The 15,669-nt window shown below is 38.0% G+C and overlaps 1 protein-coding gene across 1 annotated transcript; it reads right to left on the reverse strand.

Moving 5' to 3' along the window:
• Nucleotides 1-5,133: 5,133 nt before the first annotated feature.
• Nucleotides 5,134-14,493, reverse strand: LOC113406557 (type I iodothyronine deiodinase-like). The gene is made up of 4 exons (XM_026651865.2): nt 14,109-14,493; nt 12,039-12,182; nt 6,367-6,566; nt 5,134-5,439 (listed from the first exon to the last, which is right to left on the reverse strand). Exons 1-4 carry the CDS (start codon nt 14,437-14,439, stop codon nt 5,374-5,376), a joined length of 741 nt encoding a protein of 246 aa, XP_026507650.1. The 5' UTR covers nt 14,440-14,493; the 3' UTR covers nt 5,134-5,373.
• Between the last annotated feature and the right edge of the window lie 1,176 nt (nt 14,494-15,669).

Consider the following 15,669-nt stretch of genomic DNA (forward strand, 5'->3'; position numbering starts at 1 on the left):
ATTGTACTAAACTATTTATCTTATAAATGATGATCATTAATAAATAATTTGCTTCAAACAATTCTGTAAATTAATTATGTTTCATCAAAAAGTATTTTCTCTTTATCTGTTTTAAATGTGTTGCTTTTTAATTTCATAGTATGAACTTCTATGTCCTTTATTTACATTTTGTCAAATTTCTGTAATCATGTGAGAAAAGATATTATGAAAGAGAAAGTATTGTGAGCCCAGGAACTAGGAACTCAAGCTTTAGCTGATCTTGGGCAAATCACTTAAACTTTCTTCTTCAGTTTCCCCACCTGTAAAATGAGGATGATGATAAGATTACCTACCTACTCAACAGGATACTGTGAAAATTAATTAGCTAATGTTGGTAAAATTCTTTGAAGATGAAAAGTGATGCATGATGTTAAGTACTGTTGTTATTAGTAAAACAGTAATACGAAACTAAGTAGACTTCAGTGCTCAGTCTATGCTGTCTTCTTTTTAAATATATTTTAGTGCAGAGTTTGAGGATTGAGAAAAGCTTATCGAAAGATCCAGTAGCTTTTGAAGTGTGTATTGAAAAAGGTAAGTAATCAAATGAGGAGCAGCTCTGATTGGGTGGAAATTATGTTGGCCTTTATCTATTTGCTCATTGTCTTAATACCTTTACACCATTAGAAGAATAAAGTTTATAACATTTGTTTGGTATACTGGAAAGGATTGTGATTGGCTGTTTTTATTACTATAGATATAATCCATAAAAAATTAATATTCCATCAATGTTACCAGAGTGACATGCTGGAAATCCACATGAAAATTATATGTGAAAAAACAGTGTGACTTGAAACAGTATAGCAATACTGCCTTGTTAAGAGACAAAATATTTTCCAGAGCACAACAATCTAAATCATGATAATGTTAAATTGGGTACTGCTGTGTGCTCAGTAGGTATTTGAGGATGGGGCAGAGGTTGATCTTTGTTTGCAAACTTTCACTCTTTTGTTAGTTTCTCTCAACCCTGAGTTTTGTAAATTTAGGTTTGTATTTGAATTTTCATTATTTAAATTATCAGGAAACCCTGTTTTGTTGTAAAAAAAAAAAAAAAAAAAAAGCATAAATTGTTACACTATGGGCCTACTCCTACAATCACTGATGCATACAAGTACTTTCCTTATGAGAGTGGTCCTATTGATTCCAACAGACTGCTCACAAGTAGAGTTGCTGTGTATATAAATAGGGCCCTACCAAATTCATGGCCATGAAAAACGTGTCACAGACCGTGAAATCTGGTCTCTCCCTGTGAAATGTGGTCTTTTGTGTGCTTTTACCCTATATTATACAGATTTCATGGGGGAGACCAGCCTTTTTCAAATTGGGGGTCTTGACCTAAAAGGGAGGTTTTTTGGGGGGGTGTCGCAATATTGCCACCCTTACTTCTGCACTGCCTTCAGAGCTGGGCAGCTTTAGAGCAGCGTCTGTTGGCCGGATGCCCAGCTCTGAAGGCAGTACCCCGCTAACAGCAGCGCAGAAGTAAGGGTGGCAACACCATACCATGCCATCCTTAATTCTGCCTTCAGAGCTGGGTAGCCAGAGAGTGGCAGCTGTTGACTGATGCCCCAGATCTGCAAGGAGTAGCGAAGTAAGGGTGGCAATACTATACCATGCCATGCTTACTTCTGTGCTGCTGCTGGCGGCAGCTCCGCCTTCAGAGCGGGGCTCCTGGCAAGCAGCCGCCTCTTTCCAGCTGCCCAGATCTGAAGGCAGCACCACCGCCAGCAGCAGCGCAGAAGTAAGGGTAGCAATACCGCAACCCCCTTTACAATAACCTTGCAACCCCACCCCCGACAACTCCTTTTTGGGTCAACACCATGAAATTTCAGATTTAAATAGCTGAAATCATGAAATTTATGATTTTTAAAATCCTATGACCATGAAATTGACCAAAATGGACCATGAATTTAGTAGGGCCCTATATATAAATGTTTGCAGAATTGGGCTCTGCGTTGGCTCCTTTGACATCAAGTGAGAATGGTGGCATAATGAAAACTAGAATAGTAGAAAGTTTAAAATGTTAGAGCTATATTTTATGTTATCACAGAAGTTGTGATCTAGTTTTTGACATTTAATAAACCCTTGTCTAAAAAGACAAAGGCTTTGATCCTGCAAATGCTTTTGCATGTGCTTAACTTTAGCATGAGCCCTAAAGTTAAGCATGTGCATAAGTGTTTGCTGGATCGGAGCCTTTGCCAGTCCACAAATAATACTAAAACACTGAAAGTATGATGATGATGAGCTGTTTAAACTGCATAACCATCTGCCACATGTAAGAAAAATGGAAAACATTAAATTATGTGACAAGATTAAATGTTCATTCCTGTGTCTTTGAATTATATTTAGCGTACTGAGGATGTTATGAAGAACTGTGCCTAACAATATGGGGTCTTAATCTCAGTTTGTCCCTTTATGTCCTATTCAAACAGGAATAACTTAATTCTAATCTCAGCTATGTCACTGATTCACTCTGTGACCGGAGATGGGCCCTTTAATCTCACTCTCTGTATGCCCAGCTATAAAATAGGGCTATTTATTATATATGTATTTATTATTTGTAATACTTATAATTCCATAAATGACAATTGTGAGAATTGATTAATTGTTTGTAAAGTACTTTGAAGATATAAAGCACTATATAAGTGCTAAAAGTACTACTTGTATATTTTATCTTATACTCAAAAACTAAAAGCATATTTGAGTAGTATAATGCAACACAGTTTTTTTTATGTCCAGTAGGGACATTTTAAAAACCAGTTTAATTGCTTGTATATTTAAATTGGAACATTACTAAAATTGTTTGTATTCTTTAATCGGCTTGTTAATAATTTTTGCATAAAATGTAGACTCACAATCCTTAACTTCCAGGAACTTTCAAGTCCAGTGGAAACTTATCACAGCCTTTTATATATATTAACTCATTGTTTGACATAAAATTTATTTTCTAGATTTACAATACATAGAAGGGGCGCTTCAAACGGAAGAATTTTCTGTGAGTACATTCAGCATTAGTGCCACATGTAGGAGGGGTGGATAGACTAGTTAAAAATGCCTTCAATTAGCGCAACTCAGTACATATTATTTTAGAGGTTTGGATACATCCCTAGGTCTTGAATATGTGCTTATACATTATGGTATAAAAATCCATATAGCTAGAGCTCTTAACTTTGCTAAATATCTATCTGAAGAAGTGTGGTAATCTCTCTTGGCCCAGCTATTGTCTTGAAAGTTTCATGAGTTCCAGGGCTTCAAAGGAAAGAGGGGGGCTATTTTGAATTCCTCTAACCCAAGAAAGCTCTGAAAACTGACATGTAGAAATGTCTTGATCCTTGTGTTATATTTTAAACGTTAAACTTCTTTGCAGAAGCTTGTTGAACATGTATATTATTACAATGAAAATAATAAGCTCCTTTTCTCTTCTACAGCTTCCTGAATTCCAAGCTACCTACTTGCGATTCATCATCAAATCTGCCTTTGATCATTTTGTTTCAGTGCACACAGTGATGGCAGAAGGAGTAGCAGAAAATATTTAAGACCAAATTTAAAGAATTGCCTCAAAAATTATTTTGTAATGATATTTGTAGCATAAAGGATATATTTATTATTCAAACATTATATTAAAATGGATTTTTAAAATATGGCTCCAGTATGTCATGTGTGTTGTCCCCCCCCCAGCAATTTAATGTGTAATGCAGTACAACTATTAACTCTGGTAATACATTTGTAGTTTTCCAATGTAGAGTACAAATGTAGAAGAATTGCTTTTTGCTTAACCATTAACATAGGAGTATAATTGATTCCACTTCTGAATTGCAGTATGTTGAGATTAAAAGGCTATTTAAGATACATTGTTTTAAAATGCCATTGAATATTTGTTTCTCTGTAAAATATTTCCCTCACAGAAAAAATAAAAGTCTGAAATAGTCAAACTTGAGGCCATTCCCCCAACCCTAAAATAAGTCCTTCCAAAATTCATTAGCTTGTGGTACTCCTGATCAGCTGAGAACCCTAGGTAAGAAAAGAGGATGATTATAACGTCTATTGAAATATTTAAATACCAAGCTGAAGCCACTCGAGATGGTTTAATATATTTTAATTGCTCCTATTTAGCTCATTGCCTCTATAAATATTTTCACAAATCAGGTCACAGCTGCCTGTGCTTTATGCTATGACTGTCATAAACAAATATTAATAGAACCAATGCTGATGTACATTAATACAAATTGTTTCATTCATAAACTAGCTGGAGTGTGTGCAAGTGAACATTTAGAAAAACTGCCTGTAAATAATAGAAACTGCCTCTTTTTTTAAAAAGAGGGATCAGAGTGCAATCATTTGTTTTGTTTGCTAATACCCTACTCCAACATTCATCCAAGCGATTTGTACGGCTTTTAATTACTAATATTTATTTTATAGATTTCAGTTTCAAAAAGTACTTCAGTGACTAGTTATAACATGTTGTACCATTGCTGTCTCTGTGATACTGAACATTATCTGAATCCGTTGCACCAGGATGTATTACTGGTAAGGTTTCACTGATAAGGCCAGGTTTCAAAACTCAAAGGGATTAATCTTGCAGTCCTAAAGTAGGTAAAAAACTCCCATTAAGCTCAGTGGGAATTTTACATTCATCAGAACTGAAGGATTGGGCACTAAATGATAGGTGCATTCAGTGGAATAAAATATATTTTTCTTTCCACTCACTAGTTCATATTTTAATTACAAGAAATCTTGAGCTAATTGAAGTGTAGTGAATATAGACACGATTTATTTTCTGTTATTTAATATTAAGTTTCATTATATCAGATGCTACCTAAACTATTAAGAATGGGCGTATGAAAGCCATTACACATTTGGAGTAATATCCAGGATTTTTTTTTTTTTTTTTTGAGACAAGTAGTTTCACTATATGAAAAATTTTGGTCCAAGGATGTATGAACAGGGTAGCGATGAAATCTATAAGAACACTTTTGATTTTTGTACTCCTTTTATTCTCTCTCTCTTGTTTTACTTGTATTTCCTATATGCTAACCTGTAGCTGATGGTTACATCTATGACTCCATATCTGGGCTAGCATTCTTAGAGAGCTTTTCCATTAATTTCAAATGGTGTTGAATCAAGCCATGTTGATGTCTGATTCTTGAATAAGGTATAACTAATGCTATATCCTTGTCTTTTTCTCCTGGGTGAGTATATATTCTTTTAACCTCTGATTTCTATAATTATTTTAAAATAAACAGCAGTAAAAATATATTTTAAAAAAGGTCAGAGTAAGGTGTTCAGGGACCACTTTTTCCAGATAGACCACTTTATTCTTGGGGATTCTGATTTGTTCACCTATTTTAGTTTTTCCAAGATTGCACGTATGTCCTTTGGATGATAATTCCAAGGTCCCACTCCACCCTGTAAAGTAAATAAAATACAGTATTGTTCAGATATACTCTATGGGGGAGTCTCCAGTGGTGCATAGTTGACATGGCCATCTCCTACCCCACCCACCCAGAGGAGTGACCTGAGTGAGTTGCACTGCAACTCTGCTCAGCTGGTAGATGAACCCTTGGGACCCATTGCCAGCTGTGCACAGGTTAGAGCAGCCTGCACCAGAGCCAGCTAGATAATCAGGGAGCCTTAAGTGGCTGCCTAATGGCCACCCTTTCTCCCGCTTCTCCCGCACCAAGCAGAAACAGCACAGTAGAGAGTCTGTCCTAATGTCTTGTGTACAGACTTTTAGATATATAGCAGTATAGTAAATTACACAGTAAAAGAAGGTTTTAACTGCTAGAAAGTTTCATGCTGGAACTTGAAAGATAATCTAAATTAAATAGAAGTAGACTCTTGTAACAGGCATGGTCTCCAGTTACCAGATAATAATTAGCACTTTATATATTTAAATACTATGCAAATATTAATTCAAACTTCAAAACAGCCTTGTGAGCTAGGTAAGTATTATTGTCCTCATTTTACACATGGGTAGACTTTTATGCAGAGGTTAAGGCCAACCAACAAGTTGGGGAAACAGCTGGAGTTAGAATGTAAGGTTTCTTTGTTTCCAGCCCTGTGCTCAGTATGCTTTCACTTTATCTCTTTAGGAAGGACTACATAAATAGTGAGGCAGAGCCAAGACATACATCAAAAATATACATCAATGCCAAGACTTTTTTGTTGCTAATCATTATTCAATGAACAATGTGCTTAAAGTTAATTGTAAAGTTGTTAGAAATGGAACACAATGAAAAATGTTAATTGTTTGCCCATCAAATATGCTATGGGATATTACATGGGTATTTTTAAAAGTTAAAACCACACTGTAATGTGTTCAGAGTTCATTACCTTATAGACAACCTTTCCTCCTTGCACCAGATAAAGTCTTTCTGGCAGAGCTGCGTATTTTGAACTGCTCAGGTTTTCCATAGTATCTAAAACCACTGGGCATAAAGGATTCTCTTTCAAAAGAAATTGTGCAGCCTTTTTTCGATCTTGAAGGTTTCGGTGATTATTAATAACAACGTTGTTTTTAAAAGCCCATCCATCTTCAAAAAAAAGGGGGGGGGGAGGAGAGGGAAAAGCGATTATATATTGTGTGTATACATGCCCCAAAAATCATGTTAAAAGAACATTATCAAGGTTGCAAAGTCAAGCACTAAGAAATGCCAGAATTAGGATTGCCTGTGCAACTTAATTCAGACTGCTTGAGCATATGCATTATGATACATGATCACATACCATTGAGAGCACAGGAGACACCATTCCCCTGCTCTTTTTAGGTGCTCAAACCCAGCATGGCTCTCAGCAGCCCAGAGCTACATTTGCAGAGAAAGTCGTGCTCAGCCCCAGGCTGGAACATGCCCACTTTAGAAAGGATCTTCAGAAATGTAGCTGCTGAAAATCTAAGTCGTCTCTATTGAGCATGTGCTAACCGTGATTTTTTTTTTTTTTAAAGGGTTTATAACTTGGCCAAATTTGGGTGGATTTTCACAGGGATGGCAAAAGGTATATCCCTCACACAAATTTCAAGTCCCTACTAAATCTGTCCAAAGAAAAGATTGCTGAATTTTTTTAATATGGGCAAATTTATATTTTTTTTCCTAGCCTTGTTCTTGGAAACAGCTGAACCATTTTTCTGAAATTTAAAAAACCGCCAGCTTGAGGCAGATACCCAGCATGGAAAATTTCAGCAAAGTTATGAGCAACTGAAAAATAGTTTATAAGGGGAAGTGTCAGAGAAACTCAACAACAGGCAGGGCTACTAATCATATATAGATTAATGTGCATAATGTTACAGGCTACTAGCCCTGCTTGTAATATTATGCACATTAATCTATATATGATATAATTTCAATAGCTATGTTAATAACCTGAGTAACCAAAGAAATTGCAAGACATTTAAACTTACAGGAAGGCAGTTGTAGCAAAGAGGCGTGGCCTCCCTCGGAGATTGACAGCAAGGGAGGGTCACACGCCTACACAGTGTATCGAGCTCTTCATAAAGAAGATGGGAAGTGGGAAACTTTGAGTTTTCATACCACTCTGCCATTCACACTGGAGTAAGTCACCTAACCCTATTTTTCATAACTGTCCACATAATTTTGGGAGGCTTCAATTTTTTGGAGCCCAGTTTGGCACCTATAGAACAGGATATTGATCAGAGCTTGAGCACTGACAGCTCCCACTATGATCAATGGGATTCTGTGAGTGCTCAGCACTTCTGAAAATGAGAGCATAGGGTTAAGTTGGGCACCCAAGATAAGTGGACACTTCCAAAAATGCAGCCCTTCATTTATCTGTGCCTCAGTTTCCCCATCTATAAAATAGGGATGATAATATGCACCTTATATAGATATAAAAGTGAAACTCTCTCTCTCTCTCCCTCTCTGTGTATGTATGGTAGGCTTATAATGAAAGGTGGCATCTGATTATCTTGAAGTTCTAGCTGTGTGAATATCCGATATAACCACATAGGGATTTGCTAGCTAGTTTAAAGTGTTAAATTGTAACACCCGTGACAGAGGGAATTAAATTTTTTTCACATAACTTTTCTGAGTTAAAATACTTAGGTTTCAGAAGATTATTGCACCCCTGATGCTGTAGGTACAATTTGAAATACGGTATATATAGTTTCCAACTGGTAGCCATCAGTGTACAGGAGTTCTAACAATTCTACTGACTGGCTGCTGCTCACTGCTGTTTCTGGTCCTCTAGATCTCAGATTTCAGATCTCTGGAAATGGGGTATGTTACTTACAAATTTTAAACTGATTTTGAAAATTAAGATAGTCTGTCTTTCTCATTAATATACAAACAATTGCTGGCACGCACACACCATTTTATTCCTTCAAATTGGTATGGTGTAAATACTATTTAAATATTTTAAATGTAAAATGGGTAACGTAAGCAAGCTTTTTTAAAAACTAGAGGATACGTCATTTTCAGCTGTTCCACAACTATTTAATAGAAATAGGAAGGTGTCACACTTTTAGAATGTAGAGTGCAGAGATTGTGTTCTGCAAGGCCTTCTCTAGCCTGGATAAATGGTGTGGTGTTAGCTAAAATTGTAGTATGGATAAGCAGTACATATTTTTAATTAATATGTGCTAAACTGCTCAAATTTAAAGCCTAAAGTCCTCCCTTTCATACATGTTAAAGGCAGTGTGCCTTGTCTATGATGGACTTCTAAAAACTAACATGTGCTGACTTCATAGTCTAGACAAGGCCCAAATGTTTTTTTTTTTAACAGTAATGGGAGATGTCAATGATCCTTCTATTGACTGGGTATATGTTACCTCAGGACAGAATCCAGAGATAAAATGTCTAGACATCATAAATGACTGCTTCTTGGAGCAGCTTGTTATGGAACCCATAAGAGGAGAGGCAATTCTTGATTTAGTCCTGAGTGGAGCACAGGATCTGGTCCAAGAGGTGAATACAGCTGAACTGCTCAGTAATAGTGACCATAACATAATTAAATTTAACATCCTCACAGGGGGAAAATTGTCAAAGAAACCCATCACAGTAGCATTTAACTTCAAAAAGGGGAACCACACAAATATTAGGAAGCTAGTTAAACAGAAATTAAAAGGAACAGTCTCAGGGGTGAAATGCCTATAAATTGCATGGAAACTATTTAAAAACACCACAAGAAAGGCTCAGACTAAATATAGCACCCCCCCTTGCTGTCCCCCCCCCCTCAAAAAAAGAACAGAGGATCAAAAAAATGCCACCATGGCTAAACAGCAGAGTAAAAGATGTGGTTAGAGGTAAAAAGGCATCCTTTAAAATTTAGAAGTTAAATCCTACTGAGTAAAATAGAAAAAAACAAACTCTGGCAAGTCAAATGTAAAAGCATAATTAGGCAGGCCAAGAAAGAATTTGAAGAGCAACTAGCTAAAGACACAATAAAGTAAACAGTAGTAAGTCACTAGGACCAGATGGTATTCACCCAAGCGTTCCGAAGGAAGTCAAATATGAAATTGCAGAACTACTAACTGTGGTACGTAACATATCGCTTAAATCAGCATCTGTACCAGATGACTGGAGGGTAGCTAATGTGATGCTAATTATTAAAAAGGCTCCAGTGGTGATCCTGGCAATTACAGGCCATTAAGCCTAACTTCACTACCAGGCAAATTGACTGAAAAGGTAGCAAAGAACAGAATTATCACACAGATAAACACAATATGTTGGGAATGAGTCAACACGTTTTTCGTAGCGGGTAATCATGCCTCACTAATCTATTAGAATTTTTTGAGGGTGTTAACCAGCATGTGGACAAGGGTGAGCCAGTGGATATAGTGTACTTGGACTTTCAGAAAGCTTTTGACAAGGTCGCACACCAAAGGCTCTTAAGCAAAGTAAGCAGTCCTGGGATAAGAGGGAAGGTCCTCTCATGGATCAGCAACTAGTTAAAAGCCAGGAAACAAAGGGTAGGAATAAATGGTCATTTTTCAGAATGTTGAGGTAAATAGCGGGGTCCCCCAACTATCTGTACTGGGACCAATGTTGTTCAACATATTCACAAATATTCTGGAAAAAGGGGTGAACGGTGAGCTGACAAAATTTGCAGAAGATAGAAAATTATTCAAGATAGTTAAATCCAAAGCTGATTGCAAAGAGTTACAAAGGGATCTCACTAAATTGGGCGGCTGGGCAACAAAATGGAAGATGAAATTCAATGTTGATAACTGCAAAGTAATGCACATTGAAAAACATAATTTCCACTATACATACAAAATGATGGGATCTAAATTAGCTGTTCCCACTCAAGAAAGAGATCTTGGAGTCATTGTGGATAGTTCTCTGAAAACAGCTGCTTAATGTGCAGTGGCAGTCAAAAAAGCTAACAGAATGTTAGGACCATTAGTAAAGGGATAGATAATAAGACAGAACATATCATAATGCCACTATATAAATCTATGGTACACCCACAGTGAATAGTGTGGACAGTTCTGGTCGCCCCATCTCAAAAAAGATATATTAGAATCAGAAAAGGTACAGAGAAGAGCAACAAAAATGATGAGGAGTATGGAACAACTTCCGTAAAAGGAGAGATTAAAAATTCTGGGACTGTTCATCTTGGAAAAGAGACAACTAAGGGGGAATATGATAAGAGATCTATAACATTATGAATGGTGTGGAGAAAGTGAATAAGGAAGTGATTTACTTCTTCACATAGCACAAGAACTGGGGGTCATCTGATGAAATTAATAGGCAGATGGTTTAAAACAAACACAAGGAAGTAGTTCACACAATGCAGTCAACCTGTGCAACTACTTGCCATTGGATGTTGTGAAGGCCAAAAGTATAACTGAGTTAAAAAAAGAATTAGGTAAATTTATGGAGGATAGGTCTATCAGTGGCTATTATCTCATGCTCCAGGTGTCTATATCTCCAACTGCCAGAAGCTGGGACTGGACGACAGGGGATGGCTCACTCAAAATTGCCCTGTTCTCTTCTTTCCCTTTGAAGCATCTGGCATGGGCCACTGTTGGAAGACAGACAGTATACTGGGCTAGATGGACTGCTGCTCTGATCTAGTATGGATGTTCTGATGTGCTTATATGCAGACTAAGATCAGGGCCCCAGTCCAGAAAAGACTTACATGTGTTCAACTTTACACATAAGCATCTTCATATTATCTTCAACTGAACTACTTATGTGTAAAGTTTAAGCATGTGCACAAGTGATTGCAGGATTAGGGCCTGAAACTGGTTCTTTACGTTGACACAGTTACTTTGAATTTCAGTAGATTTTTCCTTCCTGTTTGCAGTTTTATTCTTCTCTCAAATATACTGTATTACTGAGTCATAGAGTTTAAGGCCAGAAGGAAGGACCAGATCATAGTCTGACCTCCTGTATATCACTGGCCACCAACACCACCCGCCTACTAAACCCAACAACCGAAATAAGACCAAAGATTTAGAGCCCAGAGGTGACTAAACTATGTGCCACAGGCAGAGAATAGGAGAGATGCAGGTGCACCAGTGCCCAAAACCCCTGCAGTGGCTGGGAAATGATTAAGTGATAGATATCTAGATAATCCTGGAAAGTGACCCGCACCCACATGCTGCAGGGAAGGCAACCCCCTCCCGCAAGGTCACCGCCAATCTGACCTGGCGGAAAATTCCTTCCTGACCCCACATACGGTAATCATTTAGACCCTGAGCATGTGAGTAAGAGTCAGCCAGCCAAACACCTGAGAGAGAGAGAGAGAGACTGCTCGGTGCCCTGGCTATCCTCATCTAATGTCTCATCTCCAGCTATGACCATCTCTGATGCTTTGGAGGCAGGAGATTTAAAAAAACCACAGACTATACTGGGGGGAAAATATCCTTTCCTGACCCCTGTGGGTGGCCAGCTGAAACCCTGAAGCATGAACTTTTAGGAATATAAAACATAAACCAGAAGCTCCAGAGCAGTTGAGCCCTTCCTCCTACCATGACTCAGACAGAAGGATCCATATCTTTATGCTTCATCATACATTTATATGTTTTGCTTTCTATACTGTACCTGTTGCATGAGCTTCTTCAATATAGATTATAAGGAAATCTGCTATGGAGTTAAAATCTTCAACAAGCTTGTTGAACTCGCTGAATTTGAAAAGAAATGAAGGTCAGGTGCAGCTTCCAAAATTCAGGACTAAAGGCCTGTTGTCTGTAACAGACATGAAACAGTCATGTTAATTGAGTGATGAGAGAAAGGACAGGGTTAGGGTTAAGGCCTGGGCTCAAATCTGGGCTCCATTCTTAGCCTTGTCACACACTTCCTGTATTATCTTGGGCAAGTCACACTGATCACCTGATTTTTCAAAGGTGCTGAGCTCTTCTGAAAATCAGGCTATTAGTTTCTCTGTACCTCAGTATCAGTATGTAAAAATCGACATAGTAATGCTTTCCTTCTCCCACCTTGGCCCTGTCTGGTTTATTCAAGCCCCAATCCTACAATAAGCTTTATGAACACAGACTCCTATGCCCATGCAAAGCCCCAGTGGAGTCAGTGGTGCTCCATACAGGCGCAGGCATCTTCCCACATGGAGTTCATTGCAGGATCCAAGCCTTAGACTGTAAGCATTTTGGGGTGGCGGAGCTCTGTTTTACTAAATGTATGTACAGCAACTAGAACAAGGGGCCCTCAATCTCAGGTGAGGTCTCTAAATGCTACTGTAAAGCAAATTAGTATGAAGGTACTTAAAAAAATATTCTGCATGTTCCTTAAAGAATAAACCCCATGAAGGCCCACATTTTCAAACCAGAATGCCTAAATTTAGGCTCTCAAATGCATTTTTAGGCATCTAATTACAAATGTCTTGCTTTTTCAGAAATGTTGAGTTCCCACAGCTCCAGCTGATGTCAGGGGACGTTACAGATTCTGAAAATCGGTTCCTTTTTATTTAGGTGCCTACATTTTGTCATGGGAGCCTAGTTACAGACATCCAGATCTGAAAACTTTAGCCATATTTTTGATAATGCATCCCAGGCTTTCATGATTTAAATGTGATTCAGCAATTTTCTTGTCCAGACAGAACTTTAATTATTCGTTGTTATTATTTATTAAACAACTGCTGTACAAGCCACAGAAGTAAATGTTTCCTGCCCCAGATTGCTTAGTGCTTAAGGGCCAGATCCCCCAAACGCTTATGCATGGACCTAACAAAAAGCCTCTGCACAAATATTTACAGGAACACTTTCTTGTGTTTGCAGGACCCTGATTTAAGAGTGCTTCCAAGGACTTAAAAAAATCTATTTTAGTCCAGGGTCACATAATGTAATTTGAAATGGTATACGATCTCCTTATTGGCTGTGCTTAATTTCAAAATCTGATGCTATCATTTTATCACACTTTGAAAAGGTCTAAGGTTGGACCCACTTCTGAATACATTATGGATACCTTTCTGATATGCAAACCATGCTATATCAATTTTGAAATTGTGTTGTTTGGGGTTTTTAAGCCCTGGTTAATATACTGGGTACTAGACCGTGCAGCTTAATGATTAAGAATGTGTGCTACAAAGATCAAAGTGGAGGACAAAGTACAAACCAAATTTTTCTCTCTCAGCATTATTTTGTAACAAACATCATCCATTTTCTGGACTTTAATCTGATTAATGATGGTGGTGTACAGGCTTTCTCCACTTGTGTATAACAGTATACAAAATATATTAAGTACATGGTTCTGGTTATATTTGCCTCTTCTTTCACCATGACAAGTTATTGTATTGGTTTTCAGTAAACAGATGCTTCCCCCCCCACATCCATGACAGCAGGCCACAAATAGCTGTATGCATTAGAAAACTGTAATAGTGCATTAGCAAAGACAAACACACAGATTTTCTCTAAAACCACCAGATGGTTGAGAAACCCCAGTGTTGGAATGTGATATATTCTTTTCTACTTAACAAATCCCTCTGCAGATAGTTACTTTTAATCTAAACTGGTTTGCAGACACTGTAATTGAACCCTCTAACCATCACTTAGCTCCCCAATCTCCAGACAACGTGTCTCAGACTGTTTGAATATAACGGTCTGTTTAATTTACCATCCTAACCATAAGGACCCAACCTATTTGGATGATTTTACTGACCTTGCATGAAGTCCAAGATGTGATGCATTTCATCCCTGAAGTCTGCCACTGGGGTGTTGGGAGCATTATGTCCTAAAAATGCTTCATCTTCCAGCCTTTTCCACTTCACTTTCAAAACAAAGAGTAAATATTTCAAGCTGAAGAAAGTCGGACCCCAGTTCTCATAGCTGAAATTTGGATTCGTGCCTATGCTGCCCTTTTGCCCCTGTTTTAGAATATATCTTTTCATCATTTCCGGGAACAATATCATCAGCATTTTACCAACAACAACACACAGCAATTCATACAAAAGAATCAAGGTCTTTTGTATAATTACCCTGATTTTGAACATTTTGTCAGAGGCAGACAGACTGCTTCCAAAGGAAAACAGTGTAAGGGAGCTGGAGCAAAGGTAAAGGAGGAGGGGAAATGAGGCTGAGGGGATAGTGGCTGGAAAGTCATTCACGTGTCTGGCCAATTCTACCCTCTCACAGTCCCACTCACGTCAGTCCACAGGGTGTGAATGAGAACAGAATATGGTCCACTACTACACTGTGTCTCTTGAAAATAAATCAGGATGTTAACTGCAATAAAGAATGTTTTATTACTGTTAATTGTATTAATGCACATCTAAGGCTTATTCTCAAATGCATTCCATGCATTACAAATGAGAGGACTGACTACATACTGGATGCTTTTCTGGCAGAATAAAGGTGGTAATAACTTGGGACCCAATCCTGAAAATAAGCACTTGCTTTATTTTACTCACATAGGTAGTCCTACTGAAGTCACTGGGACTACTTGTGCTTGAAGTTAAGTACATGAATAAATTTCCAAGGTTTGGGGCCTGCGGCCTTAGCTCTTATATAAGAGTTTACATTTTCAAAGCACTGTAGAAACATTAGCTAATTAACCAATAAAGGCTCTATATGTTCAGCAAACATTCCATGATTCCCTGCTATTGTCATTAAAGGCTTAACCCCTTCTTCTACAAATCCTTTCAACATAATTCCTGAAAGAAAGAAAGAGAGAAGTATTCATATATATATGTCAGTATGATAAAAAATTTATCAGCGTGAGTTACGCAGCTCACCCCAGTAAATCCTTGCATTCTGGGAATGCTACATAGATTACCGAAAAAACGATTTTAAGAATGTTTTGAAGCTTACAAAAATGTCAGGACTATCGCTTGATTCCCTCCTGCCCTGTTACTCCTTCCCTCCTGCCCCTACTCACCAAATAAATAAAATAAAAACCTGACTATCTGACTTTACAAGTGAAGCGATACAAGAAATACTCCCTTTTTTTAAAAATCTGTAACAATTCTTGCAACAGTTGTTCTGGGAGCTGTGAAGCAGCAAATGGCTGAGGATTTTTACGTGTATGTAAAGGTTCTGTTGGCATGAGTTGGGGGGGGGAACTTGCCCAACTCGTGCTGGTCACAGCTGCCGAGCACGCGGCCAACTGCTGCTTGTGTATGTGGATTATACAAACCCGCCTTTCCCCGGGGGGATGGCGCAGGCAGACAGACTGCTCCTACTGGTCCCCTCCCCATAGCATGCACTACCTCTTTAAGAGAGAG

The sequence above is a fragment of the Terrapene carolina genome, unplaced genomic scaffold, assembly GCF_002925995.2.
Source record: "Terrapene carolina triunguis isolate 2854851 unplaced genomic scaffold, T_m_triunguis-2.0 Scaffold103, whole genome shotgun sequence".
NCBI classification, from domain to species: domain Eukaryota; kingdom Metazoa; phylum Chordata; order Testudines; family Emydidae; genus Terrapene; species Terrapene triunguis.